General features: G+C 36.0%; 1 protein-coding gene across 1 annotated transcript in view; it reads right to left on the bottom strand.

Moving 5' to 3' along the window:
• Positions 1–17,819, bottom strand: part of LOC123682573 — a 386,250-nt gene that overhangs the window by 7,876 nt on the left and 360,555 nt on the right. Inside the window, exon 5 of the mRNA XM_045621284.1 lies at positions 16,049–16,306. Coding sequence (XP_045477240.1) covers positions 16,049–16,306 — 258 coding nt within the window. The remainder of the gene's footprint in view (positions 1–16,048; positions 16,307–17,819) is intronic.

Below are 17,819 nucleotides of genomic sequence, written 5' to 3' on the forward strand. Positions count from 1 at the left end.
GATAATATCAATGTGCGGTTTTCAGTTTCTTTCATTTCTTGTGAACAGAGCTCGGAAATATGCCATCAATTTTTCTCAATGTGCAGATTCTTCATTTTTTATTGAAAGAGAAGAAATAATTCAATTTTCACTGATTATTCTGATATAATATCTACCTAGACCGAGAAAAAAATGAAGGTAATAAGCTGGTTATCGCCGAAGAAAGGATCGATTTCCTTAATTGAAAATAATTACCCTTAATTGAAAATAATTTCCACTTAGAGGCTGCCTAAGTATAAAACCCTGAAAGCTCAATATCCAAACCCAATTAATTTCAATTTTATTTTATGCAATGTCTCTGCAGTCTTCTAGTGAACTTTTCTATTCGACTATTTCGAATACTTGATGGAATCGGTTTGAACCCGATGTTTTTTATATAAAGCAGATGCATATATGGTTTTTCAGTTTCAAACAAAGAATAAACTCAAGGGTTATCCAATAAGGGTTTCGTTTTGATATTAAAAAAAAATATTTTAAAATTGATGTTTATTTCATTGTAAAGAAGAGGGTATGCCATTGTGATGGAAAACGATATGTGCCAAATATTTGACTCCGCTACGGATACAGCACATAATAAGAGCTTGATGAAATTTTATCCAAGCATTTCAGCTTGTTATGCAACACATGAAACAACTGGTCAATTCCTTCATTCAAGATTGAAGATTCATGTATTTTTCTGATAACGTGTCTCTGACAAACGTTTTGAGGGTGAGGTATTCAAAAAGTACCTATTCAATATTGGATTACCTACTTCATATGTGAATATGAGAAATATAGGTACCTAGTTTTGTATTAAAGAATAAATAATTTATATCTGACTAATTGGTAAAGGAATCAGAATGTAAATCTGTTTGTACTAGTTGGGAGAATAACTTCTTAAATTCTTAATGAATCACAAATGTTTCGTTTTCCATGCAGCAAATATTATTGATAAATAAAATGAAGGTTTCTATTCCTTACTCATTTCTGGTTGAAGTTGGTCTTGCTCCCGATAGATACCGCCACGAGGGTCGCAAGTCTTTTGGGTCCTTTCATTGTTCAGAAATGAAATACATACTATCTTAGGAGTCATTATTCGTTAAAGCACTTTTTGAAAATTATCAGTTGATCGGAATTTTCGTTTATGTATACAGGGTGAGTAAAAAATGTGTACCAAGCTTTCTGGGGGTTATAGTACATTGAAAAAAAAGGGAGTTTGATGAATAAACTTATGTCCCAAAATGCATATTGAGGGAGATATATCCTTCAAAGTTGAAAAAATTAACGAAATTTCCACACATAACTTCTAAACGGTGAATACCACAAGATTCGTCACATTCGTACATAAATGGTAGATATGTTGTTAAAATACATTTTTTATATTACACTTCTACATATCTGCGATATTGTTATAAAGGGTGTGTTTAGAGGGTGAGTCATGATTTTTTTGGAACAACTTCTATAATTATCCATAATCTCGCGATGGATGAATCTCTCGACATCATGTGACTACAAAAACTCAAATACCTACACTGATCAACAATTGCTAGGGATCACTTATGAACTTCTCTTCATTTTTAATGGATTCGGTCCTTACTTGGCGGAAATTCATTATAAATAAAATAAAACGAATTAATTTCCACTATATTAATATAATATAGTGGAAATTAATTCGTTTTATTTTATTTCTCTTCATTTGTATTTTGTTCGAGTTATCTCGTGAATATCTGTACATTATATGTTCTTTAAGGAAAAGGTAAGATGTTTTGAGTTGATTATATCAAAGTCTTTCTCACTTCATCGGCTCTTGTTCACAAAATCGATTATTATCTGTAGGCTGTTACAGGTGAAGTGAAAAGCAATGTGGTATTTGTTATTAAATCTGTTTTTTTCTCTCGTTCAAACACATAAGGTGAAAATAATTGAAGAAATGAGAACAATACCAGCTTATCAGTCATGCCGAGAAGACGTTTGGCTCCTGTGCAACTGGACCAAATCATACGGTGGATACAGGAAGGTTTGTCCCAGCGAGAAGTGTCCCGGCGGTTGAATGTTTCGCAAAATGTCGTGAGTCAGGCTTGGAATAGGTTCATCCAAAACGACTCAGTAGCTTATGTTCATGGGGGAGGTCGGCAGGGCAGTACAACAGCTGCCCAAGATCGTCTTTTGATCCTCAATGTTAGGAGAAATCCCACTTACCCGGCGTCGCGGCTCAATAGATCACTGAGAGTTGCAACAGGAGTTATAATTTCGAACCAGACTGTAAGACGACGACTACATGTTCGTGGTTTGAGAGCACGTAGGAGGGTACAACAACCCTGTTTGAATAGGAAACACCGGGTTCATCGACGGCAATGGGCTGAGGAGCACCGCAATTGGACACTTGAAGATTGGAGCCTATGTTTATTTACGGATGAGTCTAGATTTCGTTTGGTCAACTCCGATGAACGTATTCTTGCTTGGAGGGAAAGAGGTCGAAGGTATGCAGAACAGTTTATGGTACCCACAACAGCTTTTGGCGGAGGTTCTATATGTGTATGGGGAGGCATTTGTTTGAACCAACGCACAGAGTTGGTTGTTCTGCAGAACACCACCATGACCAGTCAGAGATATCACGATATGATTATTGAACCCATAATTGTTCCGTTTGCGGCTGCCGTGGGCGAGAATTTCATTTTAATTGACGATAATGCCCGTCCACGCCGTAGTCGTCTGGTTAATGAAGCGTTAGAAACTCATGCTATTGATAGGATGGACTGACCAGCTCGCTCTCCAGACATGAATTGCATCGAACATGTCTGGTCTGAGATGTCTAGACAATTGTCAACCTTAGAACAACCGATCAATAACCTGGAGGACCTTTCTAACGCTTTACGGGATATTTGGACGAATTTGCCCCAAAATTTTATAAATCGTTTGATCGAAAGTATGCCTCGTAGGGTAGAATGCTGTAGACGAGCTCGTGGGGGACCAACTAGGTACTAGCTTAACCGAAACTTCAGCCTTCTTGTGGTTTCATCATAAAATTTTTATGTTATTCAAACACAGAATTTTGAGTGTTCCTAATAAAGTCTTTTTTTCTCTCCAACTTTCCATTTTTTCATTCTTTTCTCAAGTGAACCATATTATCAACTGAAAATACTCTGATATCTGACTAAATTTATAATCTTGGAGCGAATATTTCAGAAATAAATTTAGAACAAGTAAGTGATCCCTATCAATTGTTGAGCAGTGTATTTGGCTTTATCTTGGTTTCTGTTCGAGATATTCAGAAATCAAAAAAATTTCTCCTCATAACTTCTAAACACATTTTTAAGGGTATTTTAAGAGGATGAGTCATACTTTTTTTTAAGACAACTTCTATTGTTGTATTCTTATTGGTAAATAGAAGCATTTGATGGAGCGAAGAAAATTAAATGAAGAAGGTACCTACTATTATCCAAATTAGGTGAATACAAAAAATTGAACCGTTTTCGAAATACACTGCTCAACAATTGATAGGGATCACTTACTTGTTCTAAATTTATTTCTGAAATATTCGCTCCAAGATTATAAATTTAGTCAGATATCAGAGTATTTTCAGTTGACAATATGGTTCACTTGAGAAAAGAATGAAAAAATGGAAAGTTGGAGAGAAAAAAAGACTTTATTAGGAACACTCAAAATTCTGTGTTTGAATAACATAAAAATTTCATGATGAAACCACAAGAAGGCTGAAGTTTCGGTTAAGCTAGTACCTAGTTGGTCCCCCACGAGCTCGTCTCAAGCATTCTACCCTACGAGGCATACTTTCGATCAAACGCTTTATAAAATTTTGCGGCAAATTCGTCCAAATATCCCGTAAAGCGTTAGAAAGGTCCTCCAGGTTATTGATCGGTTGTTCTAAGGTTGACAATTGCCTAGACATCTCAGACCAGACATGTTCGATGCAATTCATGTCTGGAGAGCGAGCTGGCCAGTCCATCCTATCAATAGTATGAGTTTCTAGCGCTTCATTAACCAGACGACTACGGTGTGGACGGGCATTATCGTCAATTAAAATGAAATTCTCGCCCACGGCAGCTGCAAACGGAACAATTATGGGTTCAATAATCATATCGTGATATCTCTGGCTGGTCATGGTGGTGTTCTGCAGAACAACCAACTCTGTGCGTTGGTTCAAACGAATGCATCCCCATACACAATTAGAACCTCCGCCAAAAGCTGTTGTGGGTACCATAAACTGTTCTGCATACCTTCGACCTCTTTCCCTCCAAGCAAGAATACGTCCATCGGAGTTGACCAAACGAAATCTAGACTCATCGGCTCCAATCTTCAAGTGTCCAATTGCGGTGCTCCTCAGCCCATTGCCGTCGATGAACCCGGTGTACCCTATTCAATCGGGGATGTTGTACCCTCCTACGTGCTCTCAAACCACGAACATGTAGTCGTCGTCTTACAGTCTGGTTCGAAATTAGAACTCCTGTTGCAACTCTCAGTGATCTATTGAGCCGCGACGCCGGGTAAGTGGGATTTCTCCTAGCATTGAGGATCAAAAGACGATCTTGGGCAGCTGTTGTACTGCCGACCTCCCCCATGAACATAAGCTACTGAGTCGTTTTGGATGAACCTATTCCAAGCCCGACTCACGACACTTTGCGAAACATTCAACCGCCGGGACACTTCTCGCTGGGACAAACCTTCCTGTATCCACCGTATGATTTGGTCCAGTTGCACAGGAGCCAAACGTCTTCTCGGCATGACTGATGAGCTGATATTGTTCTCATTTCTTCAATTATTGTCACCTTATGTGTTTGAACGAGAGAAAAAACAGATTTAATAACAAATACCACATTGCTTTTCACTCCACCTGTAACAGCCTACAGATAATAATCGATTTTGTGAACAAGAGCCGATGAAGTGAGGAAGACTTTGATATAATCAACTCAAAAAACATCTTACTTTTTCCTTAGAGAACATATAATGTACAGATATTCACGAGATAACTTGAAAAAAATACAAATGAAGAGAAGTTCATAAGTGATCCCTAGCAATTGTTGATCAGTGTATATGTACTTTGAGTTCTCGAGATGCTTTCAGTTAGCATCGAATTTGGTACCTCCTATACAGAGTAAAGTATTGAGGTATGCTACCACAAAATGTCCATGGTCGTGATGAGCAAATGATTTTGTGAGGGTTAATGTGTCAAGGAATTTTATTATAGGATGTAAATGTTCAAACACCATCACATATACGATCCCAAGTGGAAATGAATCATTTCAATACATTGAAGCTTTCATACAGTTGAACACTTTTGAACCACCTGTTACTGAAATTCCCAGTTGAAGTTCTTTATACCAATTCAATGAAAGTCTGTTCGTCTTACGTGAATCTCATTTTCAATTAATTCTTTTCAATTGTCTTCGTATTTTCCGTGATGATTTAATCGAACCCTTCGCTTCTTACTGCATAATGAAGTGTAAGCAGGTCATTACAATATACAAATGAACGAACATTTCATTCAAATCCCTCTTTTACGATTTCATCTTCTCCTACAATGCTAAGAAAGCTTGTGAATCCTTTTGTTACGCGTCCCTTTTGTGAACTCCCTTACATCTCTCCCGATCCTCCCAAAAATGCCCAAGCAACTTTTCAGCAAGACAAATAAATCTTCGAATTTCAATCGAGTTTACTCCACTTGAACTTTAAATTATTCCATTTGAAAACGATAGTCTTCCAGTCGAAAACAAAATGACTTCTCATCTCCATTTGATGTGTTTTTAATGGGAACTTCGCAGGCGAATGTCGAATGGCCCTCTCTTCGTTTAATGAAATGAATTTTGCTAGACGAAAACCCTATTAAAGGCAAATAGGCATCCATCAGGTCGATGAATGTGAGCCGCTTGATGCTAATTGATGCCGACAATGGAGCGAGCTAGATTGATTTTCCCCAAACTCATCATCGGAATGGGTTTGAAAAGATGAAGACGAACAACGGGTAGTTTTTCATTGTTGGCAACACTTTGTGAACGAAGTGTTTCGCGGTTCCTTTGTTGTTCGATTTGGGGCCTATATTCGATGAATGAGAACACTGATAAGAGAAAATCGTCAACTGGGCCATGGAAGTTGGTTTACTAACGTAAAATTCATTATAAATATTGGTTAATATATGATATTAACTATAATAGCATAATAATTTATGGCTAACAAACAATTCTTTAATCCCGAAAAGAGTACCCCCTCGAGCGGGACTCGAACCAGCAACCTCTGAATCACAAGTCAAGCGCTCCACCACTAAGCCACCGAGAAAGTTGAAACTATGAAGTTCGCAAGGGATAGAGAAAGTTAATATTGGAAGAGAACTCATCGTCGATATTTTATTGACTTCAGTATGATTCCGGTTTATGATACTTGTGACCAACCGAATGAGATCCCTAACCCTTGCGAACTACATAGTTTGTGAGGGATAGTACTAAAATTTGATTCCGGGAGAAGCGGTTCCTTGTATGCAGTTGGAACTTTCAACTTCCTCGGTGGCTAAGTGGTGAAGCACTGGACTTTTCGTCACAATGTCTACAATTTTAGAATTTTTCCCTATACGTGAATATAGAATAAAAAAACATGAGTAAAGTATATATGTGAAGTCGTAAGCTTTTGAGCGCTTCATCATCATTTCTGATATATGAAGTTTTGCTTTAGTATCTCTTACATTTTTTACAAGAAACCCATGGCCAAACTGTGGCGTACCCTTACTGAACCTTAGAAGCCTTAAGACCTAAGTCTTTGAGCAGAATATGGTGTAACGTTGTTTGTGGTAGGCCGAATTCCCAAGATCAACGAGGAATCGAAAAAATTCTTGTCGACAATACAGGCTACAGCAGTATAATTCTCAGTTATTCTTGAGCGACGCACACTGTTCCGATTCTTCACATCACTAACTCGTCCCAACAGCTCAAATTTTTCCACCGGTTTAACTTTTGAAGGCCGAAAACGTGTTTTACGACGACCCAAAAGTGCTTCATTTTTGCGAATTGTGATTGCAAAATTTTCACCATTGTTGTAATGAATTCAAACAAGTTCAATGATTTTTAGGGATGACGTAAATTTAACTCGTGAAAGAAGAATGTTCAAAAGTGTCCAGATAGTGGACTATTCAAAATGAAACTTCTAATTGGAAAATACTTCACATATAATGTTTTCATCGAAATTTCTTTGATTTTTTCAAATAGAAGGAGTACTTTCGAATTTAGTTTTATCAGGGGAGCAGAATTTATTTCGTTGATTAAAAAATATATCGTATGTAATATCATAAGGGTATCTAATTTTTCCGAAAAAAATCGAAAAAAGAAGTTGCTGAGTTATATTTTAACCTCGATTTTAACTGAAAGTATGAGTGCTGGTGGCAACAAAAATTCTAGTCGAAGACGGGGATTTTAGCACTTGCGAATGCTTTTTCTTGAAAAATGTCATTTTGCATTGCGTTTTTTCGCTTTTTTTCACATGAAAAATTGAATGCCCGAATGGTATTTGTCAAGTCAAGACTGTTTCATGCGATCTTGTTTTCACAGGTATTGTAATTTTTGGTGATATCAGCAGTCAAGTATTGCCTCGGGTTAACTCGAAAAAAGTGATGACAGTTGCTGTCATACAGTTTTCCCATTTAGAATAGTATATTATTTCACAAGGAGGAGAAGTGTCACTTTTCATGGCGAGCTTATGTTTCCCCGCCGAACGGAGTGAGGCGGGGAATTTAAGCGAGCCATGAAAAGTCACTTCAACTCCGAATGAAATATGCTATTTTTTTTTTCAAACGTTTTGTAATTCATACAATCAAATTCTGAACAAAATCGTACGAGAATATATTAGATTTGCACAGCTCTCATGGTTACATTTTATTATTTTATGTTGGTGTTGGTACTACGAACTCTCCCGTCAGCCGTCACGGATTTATCTGTCACTTCATCGTTTATTTTCATTTCTGCTCAGAAGTCAAGTCGTGAACAATAACAAATACAATATCTACTCTACACTATAGTAATATCGAAATTCCTGGAACTTGCCTAAATAGAAATATATCAAGTAGATCCTGTGTTATCTCGAACTTATCTAATAGTATAGAAGAAGTTGTTTCATAAAATGGAAGGTAGAATCAAGCAAAATTATTACATCTCGTATGGCTACTATTTACATTTATTTTGCAGAATTCTTGAACTCTCTAGGGTGAAAAGATTCGAAAATACTATTATGTGCAATCCACACATAAGTATTTATATATTTAATAACTGCATTGGATATCCAAAAGGATTGAAATAACTAGAAATATTTTTGATGAAGAATATTGTTTACAATGTTTTCTTTACGGATAAGTTATCGTAAAGCATTGATGAAATATATTGTAACATAACTAACCTAACAATTTTAGCAGATATATCATTAGTGTTCAGAATAAATGATTGAGAGAATTATAATTCTCATCAACAATATTAATGCACTTATATTTTTGATTACTAAAGAAGAATTACTGCAATTGTGCTAATATATGATTTTATGAAAATAAATGAGATTTGTTTTGATATATTCTATTCATTCTATAATAATTTGAAGATTGAATGAACTCTCAGTCCATATTTTTGAAAGTACAATTATTGAAAACTTTGATTGTTACATTAGAATGCATAATATATCCCTGCATTGAATGATAATCCAGGTATGAAGTGGTTAGGTATGTAGTACCTTTGTCAATTGTATTTATAATGAGAACGTTCAAAATTTGACTACTCGATGCAAGAATATAGGTAGCCAAAATTTCAGCAATATCCAGTTTTTTCTGTGCTGCAGTTCTACATAACTTTCAGCAACAGAAGAGCTCTTCCATCCTCCATGTCATTTCAAGGATATTATATTTTCTCCTTTATTTAGCAGGTGAGAGGTAGATAATTATTTATTGTTATACTGCTCAACTCGATTCTTCTGAATGCACCAGAATATCTGATAATTAATATTATCTGCAATTTTGTCCCAAAATTATGATCATGTCCTGCCAAAATTCAGATAAGATAAAAAGATAAGATGTGATAATATTGAGGATGATATACATATCTTGACATCGAGGAATTCAAAAATTTTTCTGTCTTCAAATTCTAAAACCTCAGATTTTTTTGGAATATATTTTCTTGACAAAGATTCTAATAAAGGTTGTCATTTCGAATTATTCGATTTCGAAAATCAATATTATGTTATCGGTTGAGTACCTATACAACAATACAACGAATGGGTTTTCTCTTCCACAAATTTGACCACATTGAGCCATCAACTTTTGAACATAATTCTAACCATCCATTACTATATGGTTTCAATTTTCATAATGCCACATTAATCAATTGTACAATATAACTTTGGTCAATAAAAATGACGTTTGAATTAGAATTATTCATTCTTGTCCTTAGTAACCAATTAATCATTTCCTTAGCAACCACTTTTCCCTCCGCCGGCGCCGGAGGGAATAGTAATTTACGTAACAAGTCCGGAAAATAGGGTTTTTTTGGACGAATAGACAAAATTCCAGGACTCGCTTACGCTCGTCCTGGAAGTCTGTGAGTCCAAAATAGTAATTTACGTAACAAGTCCGGAAAATAGGGTTTTTTTGGACGAATAGACAAAATTCCAGGACGAGCGTAAGCGAGTCCTGGAAGTCTGTGAGTCCAAAAAAACCATTTTCGGGCGTGTTGCGTACAATATTTTTTCGACAACTATGTAAAATAACACTATCGCTGCTGTTTTCCATATTTTATTGCGATTGCGATAAAAAAACATGCAAATTTTTGACAACTAATTTCATATGAACTGTCAGCCGTTATCTCGGTTGCTATGGATTCTATGATTCTTTTCCGGCCTAGTCCGGGAAGTACGTACTTTCCGGACTAGGCCGGGAAATGCTACTTTCTCAGAGAAAGAGCGTCCGGGAAGTGAGCACTTCCCGGACGGTTGCCGAAAAAAGTATTTTTCCCTCCGGCGGAGGAAAAGTAGATGATCCTGTCAGTCGAGAAAAGACGTTGTTATTGTACGTTTGAAAAAAAAATATTTTTAATTCAAAATTGAGCGTTTGTGATTGATTGGAGGAAATCAAAACGAGGGGAATAGTCAACTAAATTGATGAGAACACTTAATTTTTTAGTTTTCGTGAAAAAAATCACTATTCACGGCCAAAACTATGATGCCATATAAATTTCTGACTCTTGAGTGAATTGATGGATGTATTTTGAACAGTTTTCGTGGTTTATGATTGAAAGTATAAGAATAGATTTTCTTTTATCTCTCACTAGATCCATATTGTTCTTTTATTGTTGGATACATCGTTTGAGGTATTTTTGGAAGTTTAATTTGTTTACAAATAAAAGTATAAAATCTGTTCACCACTCGTTCGTCTATTAAAGATAATTGTTATTATTGTGTGGTAGGTATTTTTAGCAGGAATCAATGATCTTTTTTAGCAATCGTTCTGGATATTCTAGTCATATAGTCATAGTGTTAACGGCTGACCGAATTTAATTTGAAGATGGTTTCGTTATCAAGTCCAAATCATTATAAATAAAAGGTTCAAAAAGAAAAATTTTTTTCTATAGACTGGTTTTGAAACTATAGAGACCCCTGAAAACTCTCATTTGCTAAACAATACAAAACGTTATCCTGGATAATCCTTAATCATCACTGTTCTGAGTATTCAAGATTGAAAAATGTTTGCCTATTGAACTTTTTGTTTCGAATGACTTGGAATATAATATATCACAAATTCAGCCAATAGGGATAATACATAATATAATAAAATCAAATGAATTTAGGTTTTCCACCTTAAATACCGTTTTTAAAATACTAAAATAGCATTTTCATTATGTTAATTTTCGAATTGAACTCAATAAAATTGATTTAAATTGTGTTAATTCTTATCGACTACGAATAGCACGGGACCGCGAACGCCAATCAGGCCAATTTGACGTCATAGCACTGAAACGTTTAGAACAAAGACAAACTAATCTCATCTAGAACTAGTATATCTATGGTTTAGAACGTCAGATGATATAATCAAACTAAGATGTCTAAAAACCTGGTGAATGGACTGATTAGATTTTGTTTTGCCAATTTTGAGAATATATCAGGTGTGTGAATAAGTCTTTCCCGTTTTTTGTAAGAGATGGCGCCACCAATACTGTGCGAGTATTTAATGGTTACATATGTCATAATCAAAGCTTATTCATCTGTCAACAATTCCACACTAACACATTAGTTGAAATTTTTTCGCATCATAAATTTTTGAAATCGTGAAAATGTCGAAATTTGAGCCGAGTCGACGTCATTTGCAGGAAGTTTCACTTTATTGGTTCAATTTGAAGAAATCTGCTGCCGAGGCGCATCGGTTGCTTCTGGAAGCTTATGGAGAAGGTTGTGTCGATGATTCAAGTGTTCGCGGATGGTTTCGACGCTTCAAAAGTGGCGATTTCGACGTGGAAGACAAGGAGCGTTCCGGGCGGCCGCAAATCTTTGAAGATCAAGAATTGGCGACTTTGCTTGATGAAGATTCGTGTCAAACGCAAGAAGAACTTGCTGAAGCATTGGGGTTGACCGAACAACCATTTCCAAGCGTTTGAAAGCCATAGGAATGATCCAAAAGCAAGGAAATTGGGTGCCGTACGAACTGAAGCTGAGAGACGTCGAACGGCGTTTTTTCACTTGCGAACAGCTGCTTCAGCGACATAAAAGAAAGGGTTTTCTGCATCGTATCGTGACTGGCGATGAAAAGTGGATCCGTTACGATAATCCGAAGCGAAGAAAATCATGGGGACTACCCGGCCATGCATCATCATCGACGGCCAAGCCAAATATTCATGGCGCCAAGCTCATGCTCTGTATAGGGTGGGACCAGCTAGGTGTGGTTTACTATGAGCTTCTGAAACCGAATGAAAGGATCACAGGCGAGGTCTATCGACGACAATTGATGCGTTTGAGCCGCGCACTGCGAGAAAAACGGCCACAATACTCCGACAGGCACGACAAAGTTATTTTGCAACATGACAATGCTCGCCCACATGTTGCACAGCCGGTGAAACATTACTTAGAAACGCTCAAATGGGAAGTCCTACCCCACCCGCCGTATAGTCCAGACATTGCTCCGTCTGATTACCATCTCTTCAGATCGATGACGCATGGCCTGGCTGACCAGCACTTCCATTCCTACGAGGAAGCCAAAAAATGGGTGGATGACAGGATAGAGGCCAAACCGGTCGAATTTTTTCGCAACGGGATTCGTATGTTGCCAGAAAGATGGGGAAAAGTTGTAGCTAGCGATGGCCAATACTTTCAATAATTCATTTGTAACCATTTTTTCACAATAAAGGCTCAAAATTTGAAAAAAAACGGGAAAGACTAATTCACACACCTGATAAGTTAAGTTTCGTTATGCCAACTGTAGGTAGCGCTATTAATAATTGATTTGTGACATTTTGTACCTATGTATCTTTCATTTTAGTTGAGACCTGTGTGAGGAATTCTTGATTTTTTTCTATATTTCAAATATTTGAATTAATTAAACGTGTTGTGTTTTGTTTCACGACTTTGCACGATCATACTCGATTACACCTCGTTTTTGATTGACCAGGATCGGGTTTCAATTAATGTATGACATTGCGGCGCCGCCACGAAATAAAACTAATATTCTCAATTTGTTCGATTGTCATTGCATTCAAAAATTGACGAGTGCATACACCATGTTTTTTGACATCTTAAATCAAACCGACTTGACTATCAATATTAGCTGATATTAATTCAGTTTGACAGATGGTTAGCACATGGTGACCATAGATGAACTAGTTAGTTTGTATATGGTGGTGATTCTATTATGCAGTGACGTCACCATAATACCGCGACAAAATGCATCGTTTCAGCGAGAATTTTGAAAACTTTTTTATTTACGTATTTTTTATTGGTACTTTCTATATTTTTCCATGAAAATATTTTTTTTTTCGTGTTCATATAGGGCTTATCTACAAATTGAAAGCAATTTCAAAATATAGGCAACATCCCTATTCGACAGGTTGCCAATTTCCCTAATAAAGTGTGCGGTATCCTTTTAAGTTTATGCAAAACAATTTTTTTTTTCGAATGAGTAATTATCCGCTTCATTTGATGTGGATATTCTATGAAAGAGGAGGAGATAATTAATCACGGTATATAACTGGCTGTGGAAAGTGACTGTCAATTGAGATAACATCTATTGGTTTGATAGTTGTCCAAGTAACGTGTGAATTTAAGCTTCTATATACTAATGATGTAAAATAACCACAATAAAATTTGTCAAGTTTGATGGAATCTGAAATTTATATAAATTCCAGATTTCATACTTTTGACTTACGATGCGATGGAGTCCCAATTTGATGCACTTTCAACATATAGGTAAGTATAACGCTACCAGCCAAAGTCATAATCAAATTTGCTTCAGTGAGTGGCCTACTAGACTGTATTAGGGACATTGATTATTGAAACTTTCATTACATATTATCATCTGAGTCTGGCATCCACGAGTTCTTTTTTATATACATTCATAACTAGCTGACCCGGCAAACTTCGTACCGCCCTATAATCAAGAAATATCTGTTACCTTTTCATCTGAATTAAGTTAATTTCTTCATTAAGTTCGAGCAACACAATGCAGGGCTTCATTTTTAAACTTAAATGCCTTGCAATATTGACAAACAACGTTCATTGGTCCAATAGCAACGATATGCAGTGTACTGTAGTCGATTTCTTTGTTATAATTAAATGCAGCTCTATAGGGGTTCAACGCAACACTTCTATTTTGTTGGTTCCGGTTCCATCGATTCCGTTCAACTTCATTCCGCGTTTCACGTTGCTCATCAGCTTGACTTGCTCTTGTATTTCTTTGACTTGCAGCATTAGGAGTTCTGCGACTTAAGTTTGTACGTCTAATTGCCGGCATTTTTAGAAACGAAAATTCAACTGAAAATAACTATAGTACCTATTTTTTGTGAAAGTATGAAAATGGTCAAATGGTCAAAACTTTCCAACACTATATTAATTTGACAAACGTTGTTGAACAAACACTTCAGAAAAAACACACACTACAAATTATCCTGTAGAAACCAATGTGAAGAATACACTAAGTGGTAAATGAATTATGTAGGTAAGTATCTTGTCATTATAACTCCGACCACAGACCAACTCAACCTTTGGTTATGTACACAGTCACAACTTTGTGGAATTTCTCCTAATTTTTCCACCTGTATTACATATAATTCACACTCGCATTCCTCCTTATGTCAACATACAATTTTTATTTTTTTCTCAAAGACTTGAACAACCACTTAACATCCATGCCCTAAACACACACTACAAAATATCCTGTAGAAACCAATGTGAAGAATACACTAAGAAATGATAAATGAATTACGTAGGTATCTTGTTATTATAACTCCGACCACAGACCAACCCCGACCAATATTCATTCATTCATTCTTTCTCGCTTGTTGGGCTCAACCTTTGGTTATGTACACAGTCACAACTTTGTGGAATTTCTCCTAATTTTCCCAGATATATTACATATAATTCACACTCGCATTTATCCTTATGTCAACATACAACGTTTATTTTTTCTCAAAGACTTGAACTAAACATCCATGCCCTCAACGGGATTCGAACCCGGACTTTCGATGCCTCAGTCGAGATCTCTGTCGACCACGCCACCGAGGCGGCTCTGACCGATGTATTTGCAAAGAGTATATAAACATTATAAACTACGTTTCTTTGTTTCAATGTCAACTACGTTTCTTTGTTTCAATGTCAACTACGTGAATTATGCAACTTTCGTAATTTTTTCTCAAATAAGAACCTTCTCCTAATAATAACAAATACAACAAAAAAAGAATTAGTGAAATCGGTCCAGCCATTCACGCGTGATGCCATGAAAAAGGGAAAAAGGGATTCATTTATATATATATATATATATGAAATTTTTTATTCTGTCATGACAAATTAAAAATAATTCTTACCAAAAAAATCGAAGTGTATAATTAACAAATAAAAAAAAGGGTTAATCGTAGAGGGTTGAAAAATTGAGAGTATAATCAGATTTTTTTTTTAAGTCGACAGAATAAAAAAAAATTTTTGCCAAAAAATTAAAGTTAAAAATAGGGGTTGATCGTAGAGGGGTGAAAATTGAGAGTAATATGAGATTTTTCATTTAAAGTCATGATAGAATAAAAAAAAATTTTTGCCAAAAAATTAAAGCTTATAATTAACAAATATAAAATGAGGGTTGAACGTAGGGGGGTGAAAAATTGAGAGTCATATGAGATTTTTCATTATAAGTCATGACAAAATAAAAAAAAATTCTTGCAGAAAAAATTAAACTTTTTAATTACCAAATAAAAAATAAGGGTTGATCGTAGAGGGGTGAAAATTTAGGGTTGCATGTATTTTTGTATTATATATCTAAAAAAAATAAAAACAAAAAATTTTGTCTGAAAAATAAAAAAAAAAAATTAAGGGGTGGACCACCCCTAACATTTAGGGGGATGAAAAATAGATGTTGTCCGATTCTCCCCCCTGTCTAATATCCTCGCTAAGGATCACGAAAATCGGTCAAGCCGTTTCGGAGGAGTTCGATTACGCACCTCGTGACAGAAGAATTTTATATATTACCAAATAAAAAATAAGGGTTGATCGTAGAGGGGTGAAAATTTAGGGTGGCATGTATTTTTGTATGATGTATCATAAAAAAATAAAAACAAAAAATTTTGTCTGAAAAATAAAAAAAAAATTAAGGGGTGGACCACCCTTAACATTTAGGGGGATGAAAAATAGATGTTGTCCGATTCTCCCCCCTGACTAATATCCTCGCTAAGGATCACGAAAATCGGTCGAGCCGTTTCGGAGGAGTTCGATTACGCACCCCGTGACAGAAGAATTTTAGATTATGATGAATAATTTGTGAATGCTTTTTGATATTTATGGGCAATATGAAAGGCGTAATCAGAAAACTTACTTTTTTTTTGCTCACGATATGTCCATAATGTAAGGGTGAAGCGATGGCGTAATATCTGTCGCAGTTAAGTCCACATATTGTCCAGACCACCAGAGGATGCAACAGGGTGAAGAAAAACCCATAAAATTTACAGAAAGGTCCTGAACTGATCCAGTTGTCGACTGTAAAGCTTGGCACGGAGAAAATGAGGAAGAGCAAACCCAACACGATGTTAAGTATACCCAAATGAAGTAGCAGTATGTGATTGATGGAAGAAATCTGAAATGAAAATATGTGGTTAAGAGAGTTATAAATATTATTTATTGATATTGACGTTAGAAGTATTACATACTCAATAATATTAATGATAACTCAAATTCGACACAACTTTAAGCTAGTAACTACAATGATTGTTGATGATTCCTGATTCATCATTCTCAATGATGAAACTTTCGAATCACCATAGAAAAAATATTTCCCCGAAATTCAAGTTGTCGGAAATTCATATAATATTTGAAATGTAACTTCAAGTGCTACTAATATTTTATGTTTATTTTTTCAATGGTTTCTATCCCGACTCTTTTGAACCTCTGTGAAAGCTCTGAGAAGATTAGAGCTTATACAGGTTAGGAGAACCAAATGGGTTCTGTGTAGGCTTTGTTACTGTGTCCCATCGCCACTTCTGGCAGAGAATTATAAATTTTGCAATTGAAATGTTAAAATTCACTACAAAATGATGGAAATTTTGCAGTCACAATTCACAGTCCTCGTGGAACACCTTCTTGACAGGCAATAGTGAACCAAGTGAAAAATTTTGAGCTATTAGAACAAGTTAGTGATGTGAAGAATCGAAAGTGTTTGTGTCACTAAAAAACAACAGCGAATACTGCTACTGCAGCCCGTAGTGTTGGCGAAAACCCAGGTTGTCGATTCCTATGTCGGTCTTGGGAATGAGGCATTTGACTAACAATATTACACCTTATTTTACATATAGACTTAGGTCTTGAGGCTTCTAACGTTCAGTTAACACAAAAACTAAAGTCGGTCGATCATAAACAACGTTGGGTCTTCGCTGATTGGGGTCTTGAAATGCAACAAAATGATCCGGGGTTTTATCGAAAAATTATTTTCAGTGATGAGACCCATTTTTACCTCAAAGACTACTGTACTAAGCAGAATTGTCGCATTTGTGTCTGGGAAAGTTCAAGAATGATTTTTGGAATGCCTCACCATCCTCAACTGTTTATCACTGTTCGGTGCGGTTTTTGGGCTGGTGGTGTAATGAAAATGAGGCTGCTGCACAAGTTACACTGAATGGATTGCGCTACCGAGCTTTTTCATGACCCGAATTGGAATATATTGATGTGGACAATGTTTATTTCCATCAAGACGTCGCTACGTGATAAACAAGCAACGAAACAATGTTGCAAGAGAAGTTTTCTGGCCGAGTTTTTTCTCGATGAGGTGATCACACCGAGATCTTGTGATTTAACACTTTTAGACTTTCATTTTTTGGGGCTACATTAAAAATGAGGCCTATCCCAATGCTTCACAATCCATTTAGGATCTTAAAGATGGAATTCGTGAAATCGAGGACATATAGCCACAAATGTACAAATTGATCATGGCGCCCATTTGTCTGATATTTCTCCATTATTGTTAATGGTATACCTTCCTCTTCACATTCACAATGAAATAAACATCAATTGATTTCTCTTGAAATATACTTGTTTCTTTTAATATCAAACTGAAACTTCCTATTGAAAAAACCTTTATAACCATGTAACATCCT

The sequence above is a fragment of the Harmonia axyridis genome, chromosome 6 (genome assembly GCF_914767665.1).
Source record: "Harmonia axyridis chromosome 6, icHarAxyr1.1, whole genome shotgun sequence".
Classification (NCBI taxonomy): domain Eukaryota; kingdom Metazoa; phylum Arthropoda; class Insecta; order Coleoptera; family Coccinellidae; genus Harmonia; species Harmonia axyridis.